General features: G+C 36.5%; 1 protein-coding gene across 1 annotated transcript in view; it reads right to left on the reverse strand.

Annotated features, from left to right (window-relative positions):
• The window catches only part of tay (tay bridge kinase), a 64,829-nt gene that overhangs the window by 31,116 nt on the left and 21,198 nt on the right, over positions 1–12,515 (reverse strand). Inside the window, exons 3-5 of the mRNA XM_089702220.1 lie at positions 10,574–10,693; positions 9,975–10,010; positions 8,495–8,521 (exon numbers count right to left, since the gene is read on the reverse strand). Of these exons, the coding sequence (XP_089558346.1) occupies positions 8,495–8,521; positions 9,975–10,010; positions 10,574–10,693 (183 nt within the window). The remainder of the gene's footprint in view (positions 1–8,494; positions 8,522–9,974; positions 10,011–10,573; positions 10,694–12,515) is intronic.

Below are 12,515 nucleotides of genomic sequence, written 5' to 3' on the forward strand. Positions count from 1 at the left end.
GTTCCACCGCTAAGTGTGGCCGCATAAACGAGCTTTCGATCGGAAAAATTCTCTTTTATCCGCCTTTACCTAGGTAACTAATACTCAATTGTATGTATTCAGGATCGAATATTTTGTGTCTGCCGTAAATAACGAAAACAACAATGTACAATCAAATGAAATACAAAGCACACTAAAAAAAATACAAATAAAAATTCAATGTACAATATCAAAATATTTCGAATGCCGTTTTACACAAATACTAAACTGAAAGATCAATGCACATCAACAACTATGAAAATTTCGCCCAACGGTAACCGCAAAAATGTAAAAAATAACGCACAATTTCGTGTATTGTTTGCATTCGATGCTATGTGGACCACCCAACGTGATCCAGTTTTAAACTATTCCTGACAGGAATGCTTGCAATGTTATGAATTATTGTAACTAGTCTATTATTTTCAAAGAGCGTTACGGTTCGGGGCTCGTTATATTGAAGGTGTGAAATTCGCGATCCAGTTTATAAATTGCTTTATTAATACATAAAACAATTAACTTTTGGATTTAATCAGAATTAGTACGTTGTATCCTGTGAATTTGTAAACTTATTGTGGTAGATACGATACAATTGAAATAAAACTTAACAAAGTACCTATGTAGTATTATTAGCGTTGGCAGGTCCAACAAGAAACATACACAGAACAAAGGTCACATAACATTTTAACAAGGATGTAACAAGTGAAAGTGAAAGCGAGCTGTACGTTTTGTTATTATCGAAGTATTACTTCGCGTCTCGTTCGCTACAATATCAATCGCATTACCATCAATTTATGTCATGTTCGTCTGTGTACTCATGTTTAACGTCTGTATAGTTTTTATTATGTGCTAATAATGTGTCGTCATTATTGCGATGCGTCTTTAAATGTCAACTTTAATGGGTTGTAAAAAATGTACAGCCTTCTTTAAGAGCCGCAAAATTATTGGGTCGGCGCAAAATTTTCTATAATTTGTTAGTGTCACACTAATTGATTTTTCTTCAAGGCAATTTAAGGTACAACATTATTACATCAAGAGCAGATAATAATAATCGCAATTAAACGTATATCCCGTCTGTTAACGTTAACAATGGCGAATGCGAGCACACACTACATAGTGGGCGGGTTGATCAAAGCTCAAGAGATTCACCCGCAACGGCGTCAAATTCTCTCAGGATAATTTAATTAATCGACACGGCACAACAGCGGAGCCGGCACTGATTTCGAATTTCTCCTCAGATCCATTTACCGGCATTACTGTGCCACTCAACTTCCAGCCCGATTAAGTTTAATATTAATATCGGAAGCGCCGTACGCCCAATGTAGACGTTGCATATTTAAGGGCGCGTATAAAGTCAAATCACCAATCAACTTTTAGTTGATACGTGTAATATTCAAGACCAAATATAAAAAATAAAATATATGTAAAACTTGATGATATTTTCGATTATATTGTCAGATCAAAAACATAAAATATTGAAATTGACTCGATAGAAAAAATTCACGAAGTTACCTCTAAATTTCACACTTTTACGTTTTTTACTGGACATGGTAATACTTATTATGATTTTTTTTTCATAAACAATTATATTAAAACATTTGCAAGATATTTGTCAGAGCATTTTGTGTAATTACTTTTAGTTTTGGTTTAATCACGATAAAACACTTTTGGCGCTTACTATATTTTTAATTACGCAAGAAATCATCTTCCATCGCACGTTCCGGGAGCTAAAAACATAATTCTATTTCATACATCAGACGCTATCGCTCCGTTGAGACGAGTAGACCACGCTAAAATTGCTGCGCCGTGTTTTATAATTACGCCGAATATTGATTTGTTGAAAATGGTAAACAACAGTACGAAAGTCAAAACTGTACTTACATTGAATAGGTATTTTTTTATAATATACATATGTATATGTATATATATAATATATTCATAATCTGTATTACATAGTAATATGTAGTACATATCTATACATAAATATAGTTTTTAGAATTTTTGTATGTCTGTCTGTATGTATGTCTGGGCTCTAATTTTGGTGCAGATATAGCTTGAGACCTGAGAAAGGTCATAGGATGAGTTTTATCCCGTAAATAAAAAAAACTGTCTGTGTTTGTCTGTTTGTTTGTACACGCTAATCTCCGGAACTACTGGACGGATTTGAATGAAAGTTATTTTGTTGTGTAGGTACTATTATATTATCCGGGAAATATAAAATAATAATTTATTTTGAAAACTGAAACACCTGATGCAGAACCGCAACAGACCACCTAAACTATAGATTCATTTGAGAAAGTTTATCCAGGCGAGTTTGGATATTATTATTTGTGTAAATTCTGTAAATTCGTTTCCGCGAGTTGAGTATTCATGCGACGATATTTATAGATACCTACATTCATAGTGGGTACCTACAATTTACAAAGACACTTTTTATACTTAGTTATGTAGGTACCTACCTAATTCCTACGGTCGCCTTGCAAATGCAATCAATCAAATCGGGAATGTTTTATAATATTATTATATATATATATTATAGTATTACTATAGGTAGATTCCTATGTTTGCTCCAGTAAATAACCAATACAGGTTGTGAATAGTAACTACACATTATATATATTTACAATCTGTATTATACTCTGTCCATTATATTATTTGCTTTTTGACAGCTTCACGCCTATGTTTAATTGTATTGTCTATGTTAAAATGTCATACAAATAATTATCGTACTTCATGGACAGGTCCCGCCCACTTAGTGATGCCTACACAGAATTATTCAATGATGGGTCGATAGATTAAAATAATCGATAGAAATACTCTGTAAAATATATCCGATACAGAAAAACTCTTCTATTATGTTATATAATTTAAACGTAAAGACAACCAAATTGTAAGATAGAAACCAATAAATAATAAAATATTAGTTTAGTTTAGTTTTAACATACAATGCATAGATATGTGGTCTTATTATTACATATCTTATTAGTACGTTTACGTTGTAATTATTATTTACGTACCTGATTCGATTTATGATAATATTTTGAATTTATAATTGAAATGGTATCACAATCGATAATCTTTTGAACATCACTTCTGGTATCACCCGTCGAGCTGTCAAAAAGCAATTCTTATAGTGGACAGACTATAGATAATAATATTACAATCACATAGGTATAAAAAAAAATTGTACGAAAGTCAAAACTGTACATTGAATATTTTTACGGTTACCTACTTGGGGCGTGATTTTCAATCGATATAGGAGCCAAAAATATAGGTACATAGTTTATAGAATTTTTGTCTGTTTGTCTGTATGTATGTCTGGCTCTCTAAGCTCTAACTTTGATACAGAGATAGCTTGAGACCTGAGAAAGGACATTGGATAGGTTTGTTCCCGTAAATCCTAAAAAAACTCTATGTGTCTGTTTGTTTGTACACGCCAATCTCCGGAACTATTGGACGGCTTTGAATGAAAGTTATTTTGTTGTGTAGGTATTATCTGGGCAATATAAATATGCAAATTCGAAGATCTAGAATGTATGATGAGGGACCCTGAGATCACACTCTAACATTTATAGGAGTGACGTCAACAAAAATTGTTGCGTCTGATGGAAATTTTCTGTTGATTAAAAAAAATCAAAGATCTGGAACATCTGATATAGACCCATAAGAGCCCAGCTACACATTTATAGGAATGAAGTCTTAAAAAAAATGTTCAGTCTAATGGGTATTTTAATTAAAAAATTCCAAGGTCTGGAACATACCCTAGGAGCTCAAACAAACTAAGTATACCATTATATATAAATTACACCTACTCTAAATAAATTCTCCTAGCTGTTCACGTCTAAAGTTCACGCGAACGAAGTCGCGGGCATCAGCTAGTGTTGAATCACATGTTTTTAGTCGTCTCTCGATAAAATAATACAACAAATTTCGAAGAAATTCCGAAGAAATTTGTTAATATGAACAAAATAATAACTAGTTTTCAAATAATATTTTATTTTTTTATTAATCAAGGATAATATTTATTTTTATTTTCAGAATAATTGCAGAGTCGAAAAATATTGTACAATCTAACGAATTTGATAAAAACAAAGTTCTGGGGGAATGTGTATCGTCGACTGTGTATGTTTATTTAAAAATACTATCTATACTCGCTATTTTGACTTTGAATAATTTATATTTGTTTAATTGACCCTGTTTGAAAGTAATTTACTAATTTCACAGAACAATTTTAAATTTGGAAAATGTGGACCCTCACTCTCTACCTGTGTCTACTGACTATTGCCACGCAGAAAAAAATACTCCAGAAAGGTACCTGCTAAAGTTACCAGCTCTCGATAAAATAATACGTAAATTTCGAAGAACTTTGTAATATTTTATAAAGGATAATTTTTATTTTTATTTTTAGAATAATTGCTGAGTCGAAAAATGTCGTACAATCTAATAGTCCATTGAATAAAAAGTTCTAGAGTGCGTGAGTTAGTAACGTAAGATGTTTCTTCGGAAACATGTCAAGAGTCCCTAGGTAATAAACATACTAAAACCCCGGGCCACTAGGAGGAGCCCCGGAGTGGGGGGAGGGGGAAAATGGGTCCATTTTTTCATTTTTCGCTTAAATCTCAAAAACGGTACATGTTAGAGAAAAACTTTCAAGGAAAAGTTGAAAGGCCATAAAATTATCTACAAGTTGTACCTGAATCATTTTTTCCTATATCCTACCGTTTCTGAGTTATACGCAGTAAAACATGATTTTGGCTCAAACAATTTCCACATCAATCGATCAAAAAATATTTCTTTCTTCCAAAAAACTCAAAAGTGCAACTTGTGACTGGTACTGTTAGATTGCTCTTAATTAGGTCTATAATTGGTAAAATAAACACATTCCTCCATGGAAGCCTTTAGGAGGAATCGATTGTCAAAATACTATATTAGGGTAGTTTGAGTTACTGACCTTGATCTTTTTATTTTTTTCTTCCAAAAAACTCAAAAGTGCAACTTGTGACCGGTACAGATAGATTGCTCATAATTAGGTCTATCATTGATAAAAATACTAGATTCCACCATGGAGGCGTTTACGGCGAATTGAATTTTATACGGGTAGATACGATACTTGAACTTTTTATTTTTTTTCTTCCAAAAAAACTCAAAAGTGCAACTTGTGACCGGTACCGATAGATTGCTCATAATTAGGTCTATCATTGATAAAAAAACCAGATTCCACCATGGAGGCCTTTAGGAGGTATTGAATTTTATTAGGGTAGTTACGATACATGAACTTTTTAACTAACTACCCTAATAAAATTCAATTCCCCGTAAACGCCTCCATGGTGGAATTTGGTATTTTTATCAATGATAGACCTAATTATGAGCAATCTATCTGTACCGGTCACAAGTTGCACTTTTGAGCTTTTTGGAAGAAAAAAAATAAAAAGTTCATGTATCGTAACTACCCTGATAAAATTCAATTCCCCGTAAACGCCTCCGTGGTGGAATCTGGTATTTTTAGCAATGATAGACCTAATTATGAGCAATCTATCTGTACCGGTCACAAGTTGCACTTTTGAGTTTTTTGGAAGAAAAAAATAAAAAGATCAAGTTCAGTAACTCAAACTGCCCTAATATAATATTTTGACAATCGATTCCTCCTAAAGGCTTCCATGGAGGAATGTGTTTATTTTACCAATTATAGAACTAATTAAGAGCAATCTATCAGTACTGGTCACAAGTTGCACATTTGAGTTTTTTGGAAGAAAGAAATATTTTTTGATCGATTGATGTTGAAATTGTTTGAGCCAAAATCATGTTTTACTGCGTATAACTCAGAAACGGTAGGATATAGGAAAAAATGATTCAGGTACAACTTGTAGATAATTTTATGGCCTTTCAATTTTTCCTTGAAAGTTTTTCTCTAACATGTATCGTTTTTGAGATTTAAGCGAAAAATGAAAAAATGGACCCATTTCCCCCCTCCCCCCACTCCGGGGCTCCTCCTAGTGGCCCGGGGTTTTAGTATGTTTATTACCTAGGGACTCTTGACATGTTTCCGAAGAAACATCTTACGTTACTAACTCACGCACTCTAGACCCCCCTTGGAGGGACTCATTCAATGGACTATAACCAAATTAATCAAAATAAAGTTCTGGAGGAATGTGTGTCGTCGACTGCGTATGTTTATTTAAAAATAGTATCTATACTCGCTATTTCGACAGACTTTTTTTACGGATTCGTGCTCTATACTGTTTCCCTAATATTGTTTTTTTTTATATATTACATACAGACAGTTTTTTTACTGTTTTATAATATGTATAGATTATCATTAATAATTATAAACAAATAATAATAAAAAGACATATTACATAATTTGTGATGATTTCAACTTCACTGTTTTATACAATTATTTTAGACAACATACCTACTAACTACCGAAAATACGCGTTGAACGAGCGAAGAATATTGTGTATAATTTAGCGTGCGATGAACTTTACGTACGTTGGATGAGCCGGGTGTATGAGGGTATTGTGAGGGCGCGCGGCATGGCGCGTAATGGGCGAGGCTTAATCGTAGAATTATCTGGCTTTATACGCCCTCTTAAGGGACAATCATGTATGTACATTGTACAATGTTCACGACAAACGATCATAATCGTTATAGTATGGTTATGGAAATGTTTAATTAATTCATTTATTTATATTTACGCAAAACCGACTCCGACATATTTTTTGCTATTTTAGATTTCATTTAATTGATTATACGTGAATATATTAACATACTTAATCCAATTATTATTATACATGCGCAAATATTAGTCTAACAAAAAACTAGCCACATAAATTAGCATTAAAAGTTAATTTATCAAATTTAAAAACAAATAAATGGTGGCCTTAGAATAACTTTAGTTATCTAAAATTATAGAGATGTTTTTTTAAAAGCTGTTTACTCAAACATATTTTTTTTGTCAACAACTAATAAAAATAGTCTTATCTTTAAAAATATTTCCTATGTTATATAATATTCCTATAAAATAAAACTAGAAAACAATATCAGCAAATTATACGAATAATAATGAAGAATACCTAATACTCAATGATCATATTTATAACTTATAAGTATTCCTAATATCACTGTCCAGCATTTAGCAGCAGTGGTCAAACGAGTATTTACTTCAAATTTCAGCAGAGGAAAGTCGATTCAGTACAAAGTGGGTGGTGTTTGGGGGCAGCGAAGCGGCCAGACGTAATTAGATTAAGAGGTACGTGGTCGGAACCGGATTGCAAGCGCCTGCGAACAATGCTATCACTCCAAAGCTCTTGGATTTCAATGGGCGTCGACTGTGTTTGTGGTTATTCCCATTTGTACTTAAGCCGCATCTGTTTATACAACGACGGATGTAGTGATATTGTTTTCATCCCGTCCTCTCTAGTGGGTACTTAATGTTGAGCTGACAATTTTTTTAATTTACATAATACCTCAAACCTTCTTATTAAAATCATTTATTTCTTGCTCATAGCAGACATATCAGATTAAACAATTATAAAACAATGTAATCGATTGCTATATATCGTGCAAGTTTTGTTAGTAACTGATACTCAATTTAACGCAACGGCACATACCAAGTCGATCGAGATTGCTCGAAGATCTCGCTAACTCCGCAATTATTGTTAAGAATGCGTTTAAAACTTCATTAACCTTGGTAGCTAGAATTAGATTACACGCGCGTAAACCCTAACAGCGATAATCTCCGCCGTTTAATTTATACAGCTGTTATATTACCGCTAAGTTAATTACAAGTTTCACAATGCGAAACGGTTCAATTATCCTACAAATCAATTGTAATAGGGCCGGTGATTTTATTAATACGAGCCTCGTTCAGCGCGACGCTAAAGGTGTAATATAATGTACTTAATTACGGGCACTTCGCGTCGGCTCCAATCTTGTAATTACGAAACAGAGTAGCGACGCGTAATCAGGGCCCTTTGCTACGTCGACAGTCGACACGCGGCAAAGCTTTCCGTGTTCAACTCTAGCCGCTTTTGAATCGCATTTCACAACCTGTTGACGAGTTAGTTAAGCCCCTACAGCATGTACGGACGCACAAAGCGAAACTCGCTACCACCCCTCGACTGCACATTCGCTCGACGGCTCTGACCCGCCGACTAATTTGCTGGCGATACGCTCGTGGAACGACAGTTTTAAATAAATTGTACGTGACAAAAATCCAATTAGTAGAATGGAGTAAACAATTTGTAAACAGGTGCTCCGCTCGTCTCCCCGGAGATTAATCACTGAAAGCCGAGTCCAGTGTAATAAGCCGACAAGGAGCAACTTGTCAGCTCACATTGCACGGACATTTATTTTCTGCCCGGTTTCAACTTCTTAAAACTTTCACGGAGTTGGGAGACTCGTTTAATTAATTTACGTGTATCGTAAACACCACGGAGATAGCTAAAGTTTTAACAAGAGAAATTTTAAAGATACTTGCCTTGTCATCTTCGCCTTCACTATCACACTGTAAAGAGAAAAGGTATGATAAGTAAGTTGATGACTTCGCTTAACAATAAAGAAGAGAAAAACATGCATTATATCGCTGATGACAAGCTGGCATGCATGCTAGTTTATTTAAATGCATTTATATGAGATTAACTGTACCGACCGAGTCGGTAATACTTTGTTATAAAGAGTTAATAGTAATCGAAATACACGCCAATGTAATATTTTCATGCAAATAGCTTTATTGTCAAATAAACCACATAATATAAGTCCAATATCCCTCAAGTTAATACACGTGTATCTTTGTTACAAACAAATATAACATTCATTCTTTCGTAAACATAATATCAATCTCAGTATAAATATTGAAAGAGTTCAATAGAAGAAAAAGACTATCGCCGAGTCGGATATCGACAAATAATCCATACAATATTTACGAAGTGAGATCGCGCCGGGAAACAAGGGATCAGGCTGAGATATTACATTTTCAAATAAATACAGAACATGAAGTATTCAGGACGGTGAGGTAAAGCCGGGTATCCACTTAGGTTCGCCGTGGTTTGCGAACGCGCCCGCTCCGCAAACCAAACATAATGGATACGTCGTGATCGCGGAGCGCGACTGGAGCACGCTCGGAGCACGGCGGAGCGCTCCGGAAGCGGTTTTTTGCGCGAACTCAAAGGGGAGCGCAGTTTGTTCGTGGACGCGAGCGTGTGTTTGTTAAGTTCGCGAACATGTAGTGGTCCGATGAAATGATGAATATATGCATTATTTCATTATTTCTTCTTCCCTTATTCATATTACCTTGCCAAAATCGAGGAGGTTGTTTGTATTCCATCACAATATAATGTATCAAAATATAAGCTGCACTTCCTACTTATTCTGGAGGCGGCATGTTTGCACCGACCGTCTGTCGTGTGTCTACTGGAGACCGGAGCGCGGAAAATAGCGCTCCGACAGGAGCACTGATGTTGCAGCCTAAGTGTGTACACTATACACGTTCACGTTCGCGGAGCACACATTGTTCGCAATCCACGGCGAACCTAAGTGGATACCCGGCTTAATGTTATGTAGTACGGTACGGCACCGCCTCGACAAATCTTGTGATTTAGCAGCGATACGCGCCGAATATCGAATGGGGACTATGTGTTTTGCGTGATCGGGGTAAATTTGCACACGGTAATCGAAAATTATAGCTTTCACCTTAAATCTCTCTCCTAATGGAGTTTCATAACCGAATTTACTTGAATGTTTACGAATGTGTTCAATGTGTAAGCGACGGCTGTTCCGCAACAATGATTGACACGTCAGATGGGTTTTGTTAACTTTTATGAAGACATAAGAAAATAAAAGATAAATAACTGGCATGCTTGGTGGCTAACACACGTAATTACTTAGATAAAAAGCGCAGTCAACTGTCCGAAGGCATGACAGAGATTTGTAAACTTAAGGACAACAATGATTATACTCACGATATAGCCTTTTCCGGAACTACAGCGGCTACTGGCCTGTAGGCAGGAAAGAGAAAGCGAATATGTGAGTGGATTGGAGTGACAAGGGGAGGTAACGTCTGTCCCGTCTCTCCCTCAAATTGACATTGTGTTGTTATTTGTCGCCGATACATCCGAGATAGCGCGCAAACGTTCAACGTTCGACCCCACTTTATTTTATTTTTGTTCCGTTAATCTCGCGACATTGAATTTTTATACCGGATCATCATAACAGACTGCTATAAATCCTTGTGCGCATTTTTCAAATGATTTATAACGGCATTAATATTTAACGGGAGAGACGGGAACTAGCAACTAAAGAGTAGATTTACGTATGAAATCATCTAAGAGTCTAACAAATAAAACATCCACAACATTGAGTGAGTGTTAATTAACATGCACTGTCGTATCGGACGCAAGTGTGGTAAGATTTACGACGGACACAAGAAACAGATAAATAATATTTGTGGGCACAACACGAAAACGCTAATGATAAAGTTTGGATGGAATGGATGTTTGTACACAGACGGGCTGGGTGATATGTGCCACATGTGTGCTGGTGGCGCGATGAATATACGTACGTCACTAAGACGATCACGGGAGGAGTCAGGATCGCGAGGCGCCACGGAACTGCCAGTCAGTCGTTCCGAGGCTCGCCCGCTGTCATCTGACGTGCCAGCGTCTTGAAGCAGCGTTAAACCCTGCAGAAGGATCATCTTATGTATTTTGCGACACAACTTCTTTGTAAGAAGGATAGATGATCGTCTAAATTGTTTACCATGTAAGCAAATCAAAGGACCAAAACTATAAAACTTATGTATAATTTATTCGAATAACCTCAGCGAACAACCTATTAATTGTTTTAGGTCATAATGTCGCCGCTTTAATAATATTTAAAGTACATTGAACTTTATAATGATGTGATATATTTTATAGACTAATTCGTGTCCCTGTAACGCTTACTTCATTATTGAATAAGGAGCAAAGAGCATGGATAAAAGGGGACTTTATTTTTCACAATTCTATTACTTGAGGGGAGAAGGCAAGCTTTTATGTGGGCACGGAAAATTGAGCGGTACTGCACGGAAAGTTGATAAGACGGTCTGAGAGCCTAGCGAAGACAGGCCTAACCGTAACATGGCCGAGCTCGGCAGTAAAAAGAGTTTCCCATTTATCACATTTCGCGTCTATTTTACGGCGGGGTTCAGACGGGAATGCGTCTCTGCTCAGCGTCGAGTGTTCGGTGAAACGGATAAAAGAAAATAAAACGACTAACTCGCTGTAAATGGATAACTCTCCGACCGCCCTCGCTCACTGAACTTCCATGTTATTATTACTTAGAAGTTAGTCCTCAATTTGATTTTGTTGTCTTTTTATTACTGTGTTTTTTCATCATGTTATTTTTAATGAAATAACTGACGGAGAATTACTTTGTCTTTAGTTTATTTAATATACGCTTAGAGAGGATTAAAGTGATTGGTTAAGCATGCCAATTAACATAAGGCTAGAAATGTTGTCATGTATAATAAATTTAAAAAAGCGTAAAGCCAAGTCATTTACCGCCACCAGTTAACTACATAATAAATGATGTCGGTGTGGGGAGTGGTCGCGTCCCATAATTCGTTTGCAATTTTTTGGCACGAAATTTTTTGCACAAATCTGCTCGACTTTGAAAATATAATCGTGGTTATTACGAGGGAAATAAATCGCTACTCTCTTAACGGCTCTCGACTGTGCAGTCGACGTTGGGACATAATAAAACTGAAACACATTTATGTCCCCACGTAGACAACAATAAGACATACGCGGTCGATTACGTCCCCAATTCTAATAAAAGGGATCATACGGCGACCCTTTACACGGATAAACGAGTGGAAGTCGCACATATCAATTTAATCCTTGTAGCGTACGCGAGCAAGAACCCTTTAATCCGGGACAATCCTGCGGCACGGTTTTAACGCCGGATGTTAACCGCATAATTGCTTTCGCTCGTTAAAGCTCAATACGATTGTTTAACTGATTTAATGCATGGATTGGAAAGTAGGAATGTTAAAATGATGCTCATTACGTGAAGCGGAATGTATAAAATGTACGTGTGTGTGGAGAGCTCCCCGATTGGCAGTGTTGGTTTAGCGGGCGCAGTGGCGGGCAGTGGCGGGCGGTGGCGGGCGGTGGCCGCGTCCGACCGACGACACGACCGCTAATTGAAACAACGACTGCGGCCGGACATTACTTAGGGTGCACTCACACACATCAGTCACCGTCACGGCACGTCACCGGACAGGATTAAAAAAAAATATGTATCAATAGTTCTAGTATGACTCTGTTCCCACACGACAGTCGCCGGCACGAAATCTATCAGTGACGTCACCGGTCAGGCACGTCAAATAATCTTTCCATACATGTATCATACTTTTATCCCCACTTACCCGGTGCCGTCACGTCTCAGTTCAGTCAGCGTCGTGCTACCGTCAATTGCTACAATGTTCTCTAGCGTGACACACGTCTAATCACTGACTAACC

The sequence above is a fragment of the Colias philodice genome, chromosome 13, assembly GCF_061535455.1.
Source record: "Colias philodice isolate Cphi_HAF_F1 chromosome 13, ilColPhil1 Martin Lab GWU primary, whole genome shotgun sequence".
Classification (NCBI taxonomy): Eukaryota; Metazoa; Arthropoda; class Insecta; order Lepidoptera; family Pieridae; genus Colias; species Colias philodice.